This window comes from Verticillium nonalfalfae, assembly GCF_003724135.2.
Source record: "Verticillium nonalfalfae strain VnAa140/NRRL 66861 chromosome Unknown scaffold_162, whole genome shotgun sequence".
In the NCBI taxonomy this organism is placed as follows: Eukaryota; Fungi; Ascomycota; class Sordariomycetes; order Glomerellales; family Plectosphaerellaceae; genus Verticillium; species Verticillium nonalfalfae.
The window spans coordinates 37,091-53,504 of NW_021167387.1; the positions used below are offsets into that span (position 1 = coordinate 37,091).

Below are 16,414 nucleotides of genomic sequence, written 5' to 3' on the forward strand. Positions count from 1 at the left end.
AATGTGTGAGTTATGGTATGGAAGGATTGACAATGACGAGGCACTGGAAGGAGCTTCGATTAAGTAGCTTGAAAGCGACGAGAAGCCCGGATGATCAACAGGAGAAACGCCGAATTCACGAAGACAGTCACCGAATGCGTTACGTAGAGAGATGAGCAGGAGTCATCTGCATAGAACAGAGAACAATGGAAGGAAGGAGCACAGACGCGCCGTTCCTTCGCCTGAGTGAGATGAAGGTAGTTGTGGCTTCGTTTGCGCTTCACCTCAGACGTAGATGTAGCAGAACGGTCCGTTCATCGTATCAAGCAAGTCTCCTAACCTGTATTCCTTCCCGTTGACATTGAGATCAACTGGATCATCCAACGTCCCGTTCTTGACCCCAGACCCATCACTTGGAAACGTCAACCCGGCAACGGCATCCAGTCTCGCGTCCAAGTTTCGCAGCTGCCAAATCCACCAGACGCGATCGATCATGGCATGATGCAGGTAAAACGACGGGTCTCCTGGCGAGATGTAAAAGTCCTGTACAATCATCAGCCCCGCCTTTGGCAGACAGCTTGCGAAAGAAACTCACTCCGCCCGGATCACCACCGACCATGAAGTGGCCCCCTCCGTGTACGCCAATGTTCAGGCTGTTGAAGTCACCCTGCATCACAGTCTGGAACGAGTAGATGTCTGTCTCCTTTGTGATGAGGTCGTACGTGTACTGCTCGTTGGAAAAGTTGGCAGCGACCCGGTTGATGTCGCGTCGGAGGCAGCGCGGGTTGTAGCCCAAGCCGTCGGGGCGAGGGTTTGCGGGGAGGTCAGGGAGAAAAGGAACCAAGGGCCCAAGATTGACCTTGAAACTGCTCTGGAGGTTAGCGACATAAGTTGCGGAGGCTGTCGAATAAGTCAGGCAGGAGGGACGACTGACTCCTTGAAGGGGCCTTCCATGATGCAACCGCCGCCGTCACCAGGCGGTATGTTGTATCCCGCCCATGGATAGCCTGCATGCGGGACCTTCGATCCGTCGCTGGACATGCTGGCGTCGCTGCCGTCGAAAAGGGGGGAGTCGTGGGGGTTGGAGGCATAGTACGGCCAATGCTCGTACTGGCGGGAATGAGCAATCATGGAGCGTGTGTGAAAAGGGGAAGAAGACTGTACCGGTTGATAGCCACGATATCCGCACTCTTCTCGCAACGCTTTTTCATACGCCCAAACGAAGTATCGATGCCACGAGAGAAAGTTTGCCTGGACGATGTCAGAATGGTCTAAATCGAAATCTTATTGTGTCTTGCCGTTCCGTGGATTGACATTGTCTGCTGGACATGCGTCACGACAAAGTCATCAAAGCGACTTCGAGCCCCGGGAGCTTCGCTCCTTGGGTACTTTGAGGGTTTGCTATGCAAACACTTGACAGCCTTGATGTACAATCGCCTTTCGCCACGAGTGAGGGACGACCTTCGAATAGTGTTAGCTTTATCTTAGACAACTTGCGACGAGTGCACCGTACCACTCCTTGCGCTTGATGGCTTTTTTTATAGTGCAACCGGACTCGGGGGGATTCGCGGCGATGTATGCCTTCAACCTCTTCATACCGGAATCCTGCAGTCTATCCACACTGTCCCGTGGATATCGTCCCGCGGATGCTTGGGCTGCCAGCATGGCGGTCACCACGAGTCGCACAACAACAGACAGCAACATTCTGGAAGCCTGTGGACCGGAGAAATGATACCTACATGGATGAAAATCGAGTATTGCGCAGATTGGGATCGAGGGGCACTGCTCTTATAATAAGGGGAATCGTCGACATCGGCGCGCCACTCCTCTATCTGTACCATCAAAGGCGACAAAGTGGCCCTCATCCGCATAAAGATGCATGGAGATGTTACATTGGTATGGCATGCCATGTTGCACCGCATCTTGCCACCTTCAGCCGCGACACTTCACGAGTAAGACCGCGATTCCGATAGGCTAGGCACAGAAGATAAGGTGATGACATGAGAAAGGCTGCACCCCCTGGTGCCTGCGATCCTTGAAGCGGATGAGCCGCTGTTCGCGGCTACAGTGAAATACATGATTTTAGAAGACCTGGCAACAGATGAAAGGACGCATCGCTTTCGCGAGTATGCAGCACGGTCGGCATTCCACTTAGCCTAATGTCTGGAGGATGGCGCGCAGGTGGCGGAGCTCCGCCGATATCGCCTTGCTTATGACCAGCTGCAGTATCATGTGAAATGCACACCAGTCATTGGACTGCCACTTAAACGGCTCCAACAGACCTCTTCCGCATAGACATGCTAGTAGACTGTTATATTGGCGCTTCACACACGTGACTGTCTACGGGTTTGTTCGACAATGACAGAGCTAGGGATGAGTAATTAAATATGTTTGAAAATCCATTGAAAATTCTGGAGTGTCCCAGTGCGTTGCACAAGATGAACAACGGAGCCTCGCGTTATTAGGTGTCAGTGAACTACTGCGGTACAAACAGCCATAGACTCATGGGATTAGATCCTCCAGATGAGTCGCAGCCGTCGCTGACTGTATCACGAAAGACATGCCACAAGATGAGATGAAATCCATCTGTGAGAAACGGGCAAGAAAAATATACAGCAGAACGCGGCACGTGCCTCACGTGTGCCTCTCGGCCGATACGCAGAGACGTCGCGGCGACACAGTAACCGCCAGTCATCCCCCTGGCAGGTCAGAGAGGTGTCGAGTTTGAAGAAACCCTGAGTGATTGGCAGCAAGCTCGTCCAAAAGAATGTCCCATGTCAGACAGGAACGCATGCATGGGAGCTTGTGTGGATCGACCGGAGAACCGAGCGGCAACCTAGTGACCAGACTGTCGGGAACGTGCACATCGTGGGCATCGTGCGGCATGCGCAGTAGAGCGGGGGTCTCGGGTCTCGGGTTCGAGAGCTTTCTGTCACTAGAGGCGAGGAGTGCCTGATCTCGCGGGCGTGTTGTCCTTCGTTCTACAGTGTTGCAGAGGAAATGGCACCGATGACAGCATCATGGACAGGATCGTGCGCTTCAGGAGACGAAAGCAATGAGCAGCGAGATACGCAGAGCCTGAGGATTTTGTCAGCCAAGTCCGTCATCCGAGCTCATGTGCTATCCGGTCGTCAAAGAAAGAAAGTGTTTCGCCATCGAGACGAAGCCTGTGATCCGAAGGCCCTAGATCTGGAGGTCGGACCTATCTTCCGTTGCGGGTGAGCACAATATGGCGTCCCGGCCTAATCTTCGATTCGAAACGCACCTAGAAGCCACCAATCCACATCACTCAAAGGAAAATGCGCCGAGTCGTGCAAACGGCCGCCAAAGAGCGCTCTTGATCGCAGCTTGTCAGGGCTTCACAGTAGAAGTCTACTGAGGGGCATGTCGTTGTCGCGAGGAACGAAGGGTCGTGACCCCACATTGGGGATAGCGCTGCGGGAGTTTGAGCAAGATTCCAGCGCCAATGACGCTAACGGCGCCAGGGTCTCTGCCGCCCCTGGCCCGGACGTTCTTGCTTGGAGCGATGGCATTGGCGCCTCGTCCAGTTGGATGCATGTTTAGCGGGTCGTCGCACGGGGCCCCAAGAGGCTCCTGCCCCTCAACATTCGACCGCGCTCTGTTACCCTTGGGGAGCTTCGAACACCAGCTCACTGCAGTGCAGAAAGTCCGGTCGGTCTACCAAGGACCTCGACGTCGCGCCAAGGGCCCATCGGGGCTCCAGGGATACAAGCTAATCACTCTCCTGCGTGGGTAAACTTGCTCACCTGGCGTTCTTGGGCAGCTCTTGCCATTGGACGATGGCATGGCTCCGGGGGGGAAAGACCAACCACCAACCTCGTGGCCCCTGCCCGACGGCGTGGTGCGAGGCACGATATGCGCGGGGGATCGCCTCAATTGGCAGGAACCGGAGGCCGAGCGAGGCAAGAACGCGCAAGGCTAGACACGCCTACTGCGGGGGTGAGGCCTGCCCGTTACTTTGCTCGACTGATGCCATGCACAGTCAGAGCTGGTAAGCAAACGATGTGATACCGCTTGCGGGGTGAGAGGGTCAGAGGGTGAGAGGGTGAGACCACCAAATCACTCGGCCTATTTATATAAGGTATGAGGAATGCCCACATCGAGAGAACCTTGATAGCTAGACTTTTGCGCTTCCTCACCTCACCTTCACCCATCCATTTCTTCTTCTCTCCGCTGTGATCACCGCACACGTCTCTCCCCATTGACTCTCCGCCTCATTCTCGTCAGAGCACCCCGAATCCACAATGGTCGCCAAGTCGTTCCTCACCCTCGCCTCCGCCGGCCTCGCCGCCGCCCACTACAGCATCCTCTACCCCGACTGGCGTGCCGACACGCTTGAGGACACCGAGGAGACTGGTTACAGCCAGTGGACGTGGCCTTGTATGTTCTCTCGCTGCGCCGTTCGACACGCTCGCAGCATGACTGACACTTTTTTCTTTGCCAGGTGGTGGTGTCGAGTACGGCAGCGGCAACAGGACCGACTGGCCCCTGACCAACGGCTCGATCGCTTTCCAGCTCGGCCACGCCTTCAACTACGCCTTCATCAACGTCGGCCTCGAGGACCCCACGACTGGCAACATCACCTCGTTCAACATTTCTCTGACGCCCCAGCTCACCAACACATCCGGACACGGCACCCTCTGCCTCGACAGCCTCACCCTGCCCACCGACCTCAACATTGAGGACGGCACCAACGCCTCGATCCAGACCATCATGGTCGGCCCCTCGGGCCAGGCCCAGTACAACTGCGCCGATATTCGTCTGACCTCCCAGGCTGCCGGCCCCGCCGAGGGCGAGTGCGTCACCGAGGACGCCGAGGTCGTCGTCATCAAGGGCGAGGGCAGCGGCTCGTCTGACGACCACGACGACCATGATGGCGGCGACGACGACAGCGCCAGCGAGACCTCCTCTGCTGCTGGCGCCGCCGCCACCACGGCCGCACCCAGCTCTGCCGCCCTCAACTCGGCGTACATGTCCACCGTCGTCGGTCTCGGCATGGCTGTCGTCTTTGGCCTGACCCTGTAAACGGTCTTCATCGGTCCGAGGTGCAACAGCACCATCGCCCAATGGACAGGCAGGGGCTCTGCGAGCGCGATAATGGATGGAAAGAGTTTGAAGAAACGTAGTAATGCATGGCGAAGACGGGGAGAGGAAGAATTGTACATGATCAAAGAGATAGCGCGTGGTGATACCAGCCCGCCCTCAAGGCTGGGCGATGCATTTGAAGCACGAAAAAGAAATGAAACCTTGATGCCATCAAACCACACCCTTTTTATATAAGCGACCATGTTTATTTCCCATGTCTTCCACCGCCGCCCCCAATCGCACCGCGGGCTACGACGGTATATATATCATGCCACCCCTATCAGTCAATCACCCATGCATGACCGTTTGCACTCCCCCCTCAAATGCCACCCACTCAACCGTCATAGGAACCTTGGTATCTAAAAGCACGTCGCAAGAAACACTACCAAGAATGCATGCGCTATCAGAGTGTAAAAAGAAAGAAGGGTAAAAGAGAAGGCGAAATGAGAAGAGCTAGAAAGGGAGAAAGAGCCACTGCCTCGAAGCCAAGAAAAAAGAACCATGAGAGGAACATGCCCAAACAGAAAATACCGAAACAATGCTACATACATCAATATCATCAAAATCGACCCATCACTTCGTCATCGTTAGCCAAGGCTACTGTCGCCACCAAGCATCGCATCACGCCCGCGCCACGACAGCCTGCGGTTGCTGCTGCTGCGGCTGTTCCCTCTCGACAAACAATTCTCTCATGATACGCGCCGTTGTGATGCGCTGGTTGAGATTAGGGACGAGCATCTCTCTGACGATCCGCTCAAGTCTGTCGCGTGGGTTCAGCCGGTCAGCAGCCTCGCGCACCTCGCCGAGCCACGTCTTCATCTGCTCGACGGCGCCCTGGGCGCCGCGCGCGCGGCCAGCGGGCCGGTTGAGGTCGGCGATGACCCAGTATAGCCTCTTGGGATGCGCCTGGCGTCCGCGTCCGTCGGGGAAAGGCATGCGGCGGAGCACGTAGAGCATTGTGACGCCGAGAGCCCAGACGTCCGAAGCGGGACCGCGCTGCCGGGCCCCGATGAACTCCGGGGGTACGTAGAATGGGGTACCGCCATTCGTGGCGGGCCCGCCGGCCATTGTTGAAAGGCCAAAGTCGCAAAGGACAGCACCGCGGGCCGGAGAGTACAGGATGTTGGCGGGCTTGATGTCATTGTGGACGAGACGACGGCTGTGGAGGTAATGCAGAGCTGAGGCGACATCGCGCAGAATGCGTGTGGCATCGGTGCGGTCGCCGATGAAGTTGTCGCTGCGTGGACAACGCCACACGCCGCGGGCGGACAGGTCGCGCGCATCGACGTGTTCCATGTAGAGCGAAAGGAAACGGGCGTCGCCGCCATAGAGACGGACGATGGAGTCGTGGCGCAAGTCGTCTTGAGATTGGTATTCACGGAGCCACATGTCGGCTTGGCGGATGACGTTGCGCTCAGCCTCTTGTGGCTTCTGCTGGAGCGCAGCGGCGGAATTATTGGGAAGGGTCTTGAGGACTTTGACGGTGACGATGCCATCGGGAACGTTGGAATGGGTGGCGGTGTACACAGAGGAGAGGGACGTTGATGCAATCTGGCCGTGCTTGGTAACCGTATATGCGTCGATCTCGCAGCTTCCAGGGATCTCAACCATTTCGTCGTTGCCCACATCTAGGAGCGCATGACCATTGGCGGATACGAGCTCCTTGCCCTTGTTCGCAGAGGGTAACGGGAAGACGAGTGGCTCAGCGGCGGGACGGAGGAACATGATGACACCGTCATTCTTGTTAGGTGTTGCGTCGTCGGACAATTTCGCCTTTTTGTCATCTCTACCGTCGACGGCCTCATCAGCAGTGTCCTCCAACGACCTCTTTCCGGACGAGTTGAGAAAGCTCATGGACATGGCTTCTGGAAATTGCTGTTGCTGCTTGAGCATGGCGGGCACCTTTTCTAGCACCCTGAAATCGAGCACCGAGATATTGTCGACAATGATGCGCCATGTGCCTGGCGAAAGGGCCTTGGACATGTAGGGTTTGACCTCGAAACAAGGACCCGGACTACTAGCCGGGTCATCGGAGAGTCTTGTCAGGGATATTGGTACCTCGGATCGATTGAGGAGGATTTGATTATCGCTTGTTGGGTCGTAGTATAGCTCGCACCACACACCCGAGCGCTGCACGTCATCTTCACCCAGATGCTCGGAAGGGATGCGCACGGAGAACTTGATATCCCTCGCGGTCTGAGTCACGGCCAAGACCTTGTGATGGGGCTCGTCCTCGGACGCGACCTCTGCGCGCAGGGCCAGCCACTGGCAGCTGCCGTTGCCGGGACTCACGGATCGACTCCTGGTGAGAGGGCGCACAAGGATGCGGATGCCCTGCTTGTGGTGATGCTCCTCGACCATCAGCTTGTTCAGCGGGACGGTATCGTACATGACATCGTAGTCGGGTTCCTCGACCCGAATGCTTTTCATGCGCGAATCAATCTCGGACTGGGAGAAGGGTTCTGTCCGCTCTTCCGACTCCTCTGAGACGGGGAACCGGTGGTCAGCCATGGCGGGCAATGTGTCCAAAGCCGCCGAGGCCGAGGCAGGCGGTCAGCCACCCGGCCGCTGGAAAGCGAACGAACGTGACTGAGTATGAGTCGACGTTGTGATGGGTGTGAGGGCAGCGTGAATGGGGACGATGAGGGCCAGGATGGAGGATGATGGCGATGGGGGTCGTGCTCCGAGACCAAGCTTTGAGGTGCTGCCTAGCGACGGGAAGCGCAAGGCTGCTCCCGCGCACAAAGCAGTGGCGAAGGTGGGTAAAGGAGGGAGAAGGTTTGGTAAGGTATGGGGCCCGATGGTGTCTTGAGACTAGGTTCGGCAAGGCTGCCTAGTGAAAATGGTCGTGTGTCTTGCTGACAGTCACCGTAGGAGGGGCCGTACCAGCAGTAACGAACGAGTACGAGCGGGCGTGAACGGTCCGGGCTTGGTTGGGCGGAGAGAGGGAGAGAGCTTGTGTGAATGAAGAACAGGTTCAGGCAGACGCGGGGTCAACGGCGACAGTGGATTCGGGGAGTCATGAGAATGGGGGGGAGGAACCACCCGGGGATGACTGTGACTGCAATGACAAGGTACAAATGCAGGAACCGACGCTTTATGAATGGGATCGGTACATGAACTTGTGTCGAGGAGAGATGAGCCAGGGACTGACTGAAGGGAAGAGAAGGTGAGAGAAGCAGAAACAGGCCGTCAGATGGCCAGGACTTGGGACGACAATGAAGGGCCTGCTGATGGGGAATCCAGCCTCACGGGGATAGAGTCATCGAGGCCGCCAGTCGTCGCCTGAGGTAGGTGAGTTGCCTAGCTCTGGCTCACAGGACTGGGGCTTTTAGGTGAGGGCAAATATGAGAGCAGCTGGGCGGTTATTTGTGTGGCCGATGCATTCGCCCAGTAATCAGACCTTCATTCTCTGTAGACAGGCAGACGTCGTCCCAAAGGGCTGACCGAGAATAGGCAGGTCAGGGCAAGTCGCCTAGAAGAAGAAGAAGAAGAAGACGTGTGAAGAAATCCTTCTGTGTGGCGAGGGCGGAACTGTGGGAGGCCTGGCTTCTGTCTATTGTTCTGGGGGTGGCCCTGAGCTGGTTCTTTTAGTGCACCAAGCGCTGAAGTTCAGGATGCTGCTGTGGCAGTGACGTGCCTCAGCCCCCTCAGCAAGTCCTCATCATGTAGCGTCTGGGGCTGGCAACCCAGTGGAGGTACTTTGCGTGACATGCTGTTCCTCTCGAAAGGTCTGTGGGTGCAGCAGTAGTGCCCGCCTATCCGCTCGTTTAGGAGGCGAGAGGCAAGGCAAGGCACCTTGCCCTACGAAGGGTGCCCGCAGCGTGCAGTCAGCCAGGTGTTCTGAGGAGCTTCGACGGGGTTCCTCGGTCAGCCGAAGAAGGGGGTTTCGTCATTGCTGTTAGCAGTTGGGGGCCGCGAGGTTTGGGGGCCAAAGGCCATGGTCAGTTGGTCGTCAGTCGAAGGTCCCATGGTTCGGGGATGAGTGATCTTTTTGGCGTCGCGAAACGTTTTTAAGCAGTTCAGGAGGAAGGTGTGATTTCAGTACGGCACGTCGGGCGACACAAGAGAAAGACACTGAGCCCTCCCTCGTGACACGAGAGTCAGCTTGTTGCTGTTGCTGGCTGTCGCGCTGCCTGGCTGTCCTGTGTGTCTCAGCCTTCATGGAAGGTAGAAAGACAGCAGTGGCTCTTATCGGAGTTGTCGGACAGGCGCCCGACCAGGCTGCCTATCATGTTGTTGCCAGGCTGCCAGGGAAGTCGGGCACGAGGGCAGACAGCAACGATCGTCATGGCGGGCGCCGGGTGCGAGAGGGAAGAGGTGCCGGCCATAACGATCGATGTCTTGCACTGTGCCAGTTGGTGGTGTGTGGCATTGGAAGTTATGAATGAGGCGTGTGTTGCAATGGAGGGTTGGGGGCCGTCTTACAGTCTTACAGTGTAGCGCGGCAAGTACGAAGGGGCGGTGGACAGGATGAGGTGGCTGTTGTGCACAGGAGGGTAAAATGCAAGATGACCCCCGACCAGTCCATATGATTGGTGCAAGGCTGACGTGTGAGTGGGTGTGAAGCACTAGGGATCTGACGATTGGTTCCTGACAGTTCTTCCACAGCAGTAGCGCAGGTTTTCCTGCATTGGCCATTCCGGGCTCGGAGGACTTGGGAGTGACTACAGCAGCCTCAGGATTCAGGAAAGATCTTAACAGATGTCAGGGAGCGTCCACGTAAAGGCGATAGTGCGAGCCCGACCCTGAAGTGACTCAGAAGTCCTGCTGCGCCCCCCAAACCAGAGGTGCATCAGGTGCATGCAGGTGGTCCACACTCCCCTGATTCATTGGCAGATATCCCGCTGATGTCAAATTCACTAGCACCGATCTGGCTCCGCACTAGCCAGATTTGGATCGGGCTCGCATCCGGCTTTCTCCAGTGGCCCCCATCAGCCCCATGAGTCCGTCTCGCTCATCGTTACACTTTTCGCACTCAGTGTCGGGCCCAGCACGACCCCCCCGATCACCCTCGTCGCCTTTTCCCAACTCCTCCCTCGTCCCACCCCTGAAAACTGTCCACTGTCATCACCACAAGCCCATCAACAAACACGCAACGCTCGATCACTACTGCTCCAGAATACCGACACGATGGCTCCAACAAGTTCTAGTATGGTCTAAATGGCTTCCTCCAGGACAGGCCTCTCTAGCACACGATTACTACCATTACTCTGAACCCACACACAAAGCCCGTCCACCCCCTGGGCGGCACCCATCACAACAATCACACGCAATGGACGACCCAGGCTACGCCTGGCCCGCCTGGAAGTTTGGCATGAAGAGGGCTGACCTCTTCACCAAGCTGCATGACCAATACAACACCTTTCCTTCCTCCATTCAAGATCCTGAAGCCTTCCACCACGATGTTTTCGAAATCTCCAGCGACTCTCGCACCGAGGACGAGTTCCATCGCCGCATGGCCGAGCGACGCGTCCAACGTCTCCGTGAGCTCGACGACTCGCTCGAGCTGGCCGGTGTAGAGATCATTGCCAACCCGAAGCTCATCGGGACGGAGCAGTGGTCTTTCGCCGTCCAGCTCTTTCGGACGCGTTCGCTCGACTCGCTTGTACGATACTTTTCCAGTTACCTTCCCGAGGGCTATCTCGACCGGCATGTCTTCCACGACACCGCGTCAACCGCCTCCTCTTTTGATCAGTACAGCGTGGCAAGCACCAACCCAAGTAGTCTCGACGGTGATGCTGAGAGCGGTCCTTACTTCTTTCCTGACGATGACGAGAAGCGTTTCATGACCCGCGAACCTTTCTGTATCAACACCATGGCCACAGACGCCGATCTTCCTCCTTCTCCTCGATCAATGACCACTCAAGATGACTCGTCCCCCTCATCTCCTACTGATCTGCACGATCATGACTTTACCCTGGCTCGTTTGACGCCTGCTCGGTCGCTGTCCTTTTCGGGTTCCGAATCGGACGCGTTTCGCCGTCACCTTGACGACGATCACGAAGAAGAAGAGACGTCACAGTCGGACGATCCCGACTCGCTCGCGACGTCGATTTCGGATCTCGTCGAGAGCCACCACGCCGACGACCTTTACGAAGAAGAGAACTTTGAAGCCCAGTGCCCTACTGATATTTTCGACACCATCGTCGAGTCGATCGAGATGGAAACACCTACCCCCAAGCAAGAACCCCCTACCACCTCATCTTACCTCGACCTCAAACAGATACCCACCCTCCGCCATATTCCTTCCACCACCTATCATACTCGCCGGGAGAACTCACCGAGCCCGCGCAACTATCGCAGCAGCAGCCCATATAGAGGCAGCAAAACACTTCGTCGTACACCCGACGAGGCGTCCAGCCGCATATCGAAACCCCTCCCGGACACGTCACGGACAAGAACCAAGGGGCGGAGACGTGGATTGGACTAGCACGAGGAGAGGCGGGCAGAGAAGGCAGGGCCCGCAAACTTATACCCCCGTACCCAGCTGTACATACCTGTACTCTACGAGCCTCATGATTTGATTTTCTTCACACCTGCTGCTACTTGACCATCTTTGTGTGTTCGTGATTTGCGCTGCCTTGGTTTAACATGTTTTATGCCAGCTTCGTGACAGACGGACTGGTTCAAGTCGTGATCTCGTTCCGCTAACCAGTGACCAGGCCCCCAAGTCAGCCGCTGGCTGTATAGCCTTGTTTGTCTCCCACTTACGGACGACATGCCCCTTGCAAGGTATTCTATTTCGATTCACCTCCGTTTTGTCGATGTCCCCCATCCTAATCGTGATACCCATGTCTTTTAACCCGGTGGGGCTCGCGTCTTTGTCGTCTGGCTGGCGCGCCTGCGTGATGCGCCCGGGTGATGTCGCCCGAGGTATCGCGGGTGACATGGTCAGGTGGATGTTGGTGGAGAGGCGAGGGCGAGTGACTTGCAGGTTCGCCCGCGCCGCCTATGCTACGATTCTTCGGCTGTCGTCCGTAATGAAGCGGGACGTATTCAAATTGAATGCAATTTGCAAGGTGTTTTTATGCATTCGCCTTGTGCTGCATTGTTCGAACGGCCAGGTGAGGAGTGCGTGCTGCATGTTCTGGCTTACGGTCGCGTAGTCTCATGTCAAGAGTATCTGCAGCTTTGCATTTGGTACAGCGAGACGTGGGATAGGCGCTCTAATAGCATTTCTTACTATTGAATACCGTGTATGGGACGCAAGATGGCTATTGGCATGTTTGATAAAAAAATCGCTGATCAATAGGTCGACTTGAGATTCTGGTGTGGCGATCCGGCCTTGTACGAAACGTTGGCAACATCACACCACCCACGGTCGGTGCTGGTGTATAACTTGGGCAACATTTCGACCAGTGCTTGCGAGGACAATGTCGTAGACATAAATTGTCGCTGCAGGGGACTAGTCGCGTTACACGATAAATTGATCGTGCCTAATTCTTTTTTGGCCACTTCATGGAAGGAGCTGGGATTCCATGCCGTTCTGTTGCTCAGTGAGACGGTAGATTTCAAGCCCTTCGTCGGCCGTCAACTATTCGACTAGGCGGCTACACTATTTTCTTGGGCACACTTCCACCTCTCGGACAACGTGAAGGAACACTGGGAGAGATAGAAAAGGAGGCATGATACTCATAGGTGAGAACAGGCACGCAGATGATCGCCTGAGCATTTGACAAAAAGTTCTAATGTTGACGTTCATAGACATGTCCACCTCTCCAAGTTGACAAAAGCCAAAAGATGTTGTTTCAGGTCCAACCAGGAATCGAACCTGGGCTGGCGGAATCAGAATCCGCAGTCATAACCATTAGACCATTAGACCAGTGGGACCTTGTTGGATGAGAGTCCGTGTCGGAAAATTGACTCATGTCATAGAAGGACTGGGGCTCGAGTCAATTTGGACCTCATGAACAACAGACGAGGTGCCTTTCACAACACCACTATACTCGCGGAGACATTCGCAATCTAGCAGGCTAGTCTTCAGGTACTTTCCGTGTAACGAGAACCTGTAGCGCGCACCAGACGATGGTCTCATGTTACCGCCACTGCCACACCATCCCTTGAGGCGTCGTAGTCCGAAAGAAACTCTGGCACAATGATTCCGTACGCAACCACCAAGACCCAGGCTGAAGGCGACGACCTCTTACAGCATGTCACGAGTAGTAAATGGAGAACAAATTGCCTTGTACTCCTCAGTGCCTTATCTCTTGTCTTCAGGTCCGCCTTGAACACGCTGAGGACACCGAGTCATGGCCCCTTGTCAGTACCTCGTGTTCGACTTCGTCCCACCGGCTTCGGATCGCCCGTCCCGGCCTGCAGCTAGGAGTAGATCCGATCACATCAATCACGTTCCCTTAGGGTCAAGCGGGCTATTTCTCACCTGCGATCTGATCGGGCCATTTCTCCACTTTGAGCCGCAAGACGACAAGGGCGACCTTCAATGTTCCTTGTTTTGAGGAGGGCAACTAGAAACATGTTGATAGTCAAAATCCTGACGCCGATATGATTATCCCAGTTTGACCTGTCAGGGGGTCGGACAGCTCGAAGCAGGTAGCAATTGCTGCAAACATCGCTATATGGCAAACAATTGAGGAGTGTCGTCAATGTCATACCTGGACTAGAAGTGCTATCATCTACAGTACCGATGATGGGACCGGAGAAAGCTTAACCCGCGTAGCGTTTGTCAATTCCATCAATTCAAAGACACATTCAGGGCACTAGGCAGCGATGAATTCCAAACCAACAAATATCAATTTCGCGGCAAACTAGTCGATCTACCGCCCAAACTCTGTGCGACGAACATTGCATCTCTCAAGCACGCAGTTGATGAATGGCTGAGGAGCACAAAGGAACGCCAGTCTGTCTAGAAACAACCACCCGTTCCTCGGTCTCCAGCCACGCCGGAATCTTCCTCTCTGGGCAACACTGGTAGGTATTCCCATCCTTCTCGCCATCACCCGAGGGCTTCTCAATGCCCCTTGGGCGAAGAGGCCGGCTTTCCGACTCAGCTTGTCAGAATATGCTAGCCACTTAAGCGACGCCGTTGTAGGCGAGGCGGTTGGGGGAGCCACGAAGGTTGCCAGTGACGCGGCCAGTGGTGGCAAGGGCGATGAGGCGGGCCTTGGCGGCGGCAGGGCTGGCGAGACCCTCGAGGCGCTGGAGGTAGACGACGAGACCAGCGACGTGGGGAGAGGCCATGGAGGTACCGGAGATGGAGCGGGTAGCGGTGTTGCTGCCAATCCAAGCGGACAGAACATTGGAGCCAGGGGCGAAGATGGTGACGCCAGCACCCCAGTTGGAGTAGGAGGCAATGGCCCAGGCAGAGTCGACGGCACCGACGGCAATGGCGCTGGCAGCGGAAGCGGGAGAGACGTTGGCAACGTTCTGGTTCTCGTTACCGGCAGCGATGACGCTAACGACGCCCTGGGCCGAGGCAGCGTTGATGGCGTTGTTGAAAGCGGACGAGAAGCCACCGCCGAGGGACAGGTTCACGACGGAGGTGGTGGTGCGTGCCTTGGTGCGAATGTCGTTGGCGGCCCAGTTGAAGCCGGAGAGAATGACGGAGGTCGAGGCGGAGTTGCCGACAAAGACCTTGACGGAGATGATGTTGGTGCGCTTGGCCACACCGTAGGTGGAACCACCGATGGTACCGGCGACGTGAGTGCCGTGACCGCTGGTGTCAGTGTGAGCACCACCAGCAGGGTTGGAGCCGAGAGTGGCACGGCCACCGAACTGCGAGTGCCCAACCTGAACACCACTGTCAACAACGTAGGCGTAAGTTCCCTGGCCGGCGCTGTCATCGTAGCGGTAGGTGGTTGAGGCACCGGTGCGCGAGGAGAGCGAGCCAAGGCCGTAGGGGGCACCGGACTGGCTGGTGACAGCGAAGAGGGTCCAGATCTGGTCCTTCTCGACAGCGGCAACCTGAGAAAAAGCACTGTTAGGGGAGTTGTCTTTGAATGTAAGAGCGCCATTGTAGAATCCGACTCACCTCAGGGCTGGCCTTGATGGCCTCGAGAGTCTCCTCGTCGAACTTGCCAGAGTAACCGTGGTAAGCGCCAATGTCGTAGTGCTTCTTAACGCCAGGGAAGTCGCGCTTGTTCAGGGCGCGGGCCTGGACCTCGTTGAGCCAGTCAAGGTGAGACTCGACATCACGAGCCTCAAGGTCGTCCTTGAGGGTAATGATGTAGCTGTCCTTGGCGGATGCGCCGACGACTCCGAAGCTCTCGGCATCGCGCTCCTCGCTCTGGACGGGGGCGGCAAGACCGACGGGCAGGAGAGCCGCGACGAGGACGCTCAGGCGCTGGAAGTTGTTGACCATTTTGAAGACAGTGAGACGATGAGAAGATACCGGTAGATGATGTTGCTGATGCTGAGATGAGGCTGGATGAAGAGAGGAGGCATTATCATCGAGGACGAAGGCCACCTCTTATATAGCTGACCAGTACAGCGAAATTGTCGAGCTCCTTGCAGCGCATCATGATTCTCAACTACGCCGTAGAGCCAAAACAGCAACGGCATTGAGTCGGGCATGGCGTCAATAGCGCGGTCGCCTCACGACATGATGCCGAGCGGTTGCACGATGCCATGCCAGGATCGTGTCTCAGGCCCAAGCCACAGGCAAGAGGGTCCAAAAGTCTGGAGCCGGGCTGTCATGAGCTTCCTCTTCCAGACAGCCATATCATGACGCGAGTGGCACGCAGATGTCGTCGATAACACGATGCGCAAAGGGGAAGGAGACGAAGCACATGGGTATTCCGTGACCAAGGCGTCTAGCACGTCGAGGATGCGGAGGGGCCCCATCAAAGAGGAAGTTGGCGACGTTGAGAGGCGGGGAAGGAGACGAGTAGCGCGACGAGACCGACTTGCAGATGCCGGGCCAGAGTCGACAACGTACAGCACGTAGTTACTTGGCAATGCAACGAGGCTATCAGGTGCGCGTGCCTGTGGTAGAGCTGGCGCTAAGCCGAGGGACTGCAGATGTCTTGGCCATCCATTTGCCAGTCCTACCTGCTCGCAGTGAGCTGTCACACAGGTTCTCCATTCCTCAAGGCTCTTCAACCATGTGCAGTTGCACAACGCTCGATTGAGCAGGGCCTATGGCGGGGCGGCGCTGCGGCTACCTGAACTGAACGAAGTGGTGATACCGGCAGTTGAGGCCGACTCGCCGGGCATGAGCAATAGGAAACTGGCCAAAGCTTGATGGCGCAGGATCTCTGATGCTCTTTCGCCTCAGCTCATCGAACAAGAGATGCCGACTGAGATGCGTAGACAGAGCGGCAGGGCTCATAACATGTCGAGCTGTACAACCTTCGGGCATCACAGCCTT

General features: G+C 56.3%; 5 protein-coding genes and 1 non-coding gene across 6 annotated transcripts; 2 read left to right on the top strand and 4 right to left on the bottom strand.

The window, feature by feature from the left end:
* Positions 1 to 264: 264 nt before the first annotated feature.
* Positions 265 to 1,110, bottom strand: D7B24_002553 (uncharacterized protein; the record flags this gene model as incomplete). The annotated part of the gene is made up of 3 exons (XM_028636757.1): positions 265 to 522; positions 575 to 845; positions 914 to 1,110. The coding sequence occupies 3 exons, from the start codon at positions 1,108 to 1,110 to the stop codon at positions 265 to 267; spliced, it is 726 nt and encodes a 241-aa protein (XP_028491174.1).
* A 3,134-nt stretch (positions 1,111 to 4,244) lies between these two features.
* Positions 4,245 to 5,025, top strand: D7B24_002554 (uncharacterized protein; the record flags this gene model as incomplete). Its single annotated transcript, XM_028636758.1, has 2 exons — positions 4,245 to 4,380; positions 4,445 to 5,025. The coding sequence occupies 2 exons, from the start codon at positions 4,245 to 4,247 to the stop codon at positions 5,023 to 5,025; spliced, it is 717 nt and encodes a 238-aa protein (XP_028491175.1).
* A 681-nt stretch (positions 5,026 to 5,706) lies between these two features.
* D7B24_002555 (uncharacterized protein) lies at positions 5,707 to 7,596 on the bottom strand (the record flags this gene model as incomplete). The annotated part of the gene is made up of 1 exon (XM_028636759.1): positions 5,707 to 7,596. One exon carries the CDS (start codon positions 7,594 to 7,596, stop codon positions 5,707 to 5,709), a length of 1,890 nt encoding a protein of 629 aa, XP_028491176.1.
* Positions 7,597 to 10,360: 2,764 nt separating this feature from the next.
* On the top strand, positions 10,361 to 11,518 carry D7B24_002556 (uncharacterized protein; the record flags this gene model as incomplete). Its single annotated transcript, XM_028636760.1, has 1 exon — positions 10,361 to 11,518. The coding sequence occupies one exon, from the start codon at positions 10,361 to 10,363 to the stop codon at positions 11,516 to 11,518; it is 1,158 nt and encodes a 385-aa protein (XP_028491177.1).
* Positions 11,519 to 12,838: 1,320 nt separating this feature from the next.
* Positions 12,839 to 12,910, bottom strand: D7B24_002557. Its single transcript has one exon. It is a non-coding gene; the product is annotated as a tRNA-Gln (tRNA).
* A 1,208-nt stretch (positions 12,911 to 14,118) lies between these two features.
* Positions 14,119 to 15,406, bottom strand: ALP1_1 (Basic amino-acid permease; the record flags this gene model as incomplete). Its single annotated transcript, XM_028636761.1, has 2 exons — positions 14,119 to 15,009; positions 15,077 to 15,406. 2 exons carry the CDS (start codon positions 15,404 to 15,406, stop codon positions 14,119 to 14,121), a joined length of 1,221 nt encoding a protein of 406 aa, XP_028491178.1.
* Positions 15,407 to 16,414: the final 1,008 nt, after the last annotated feature.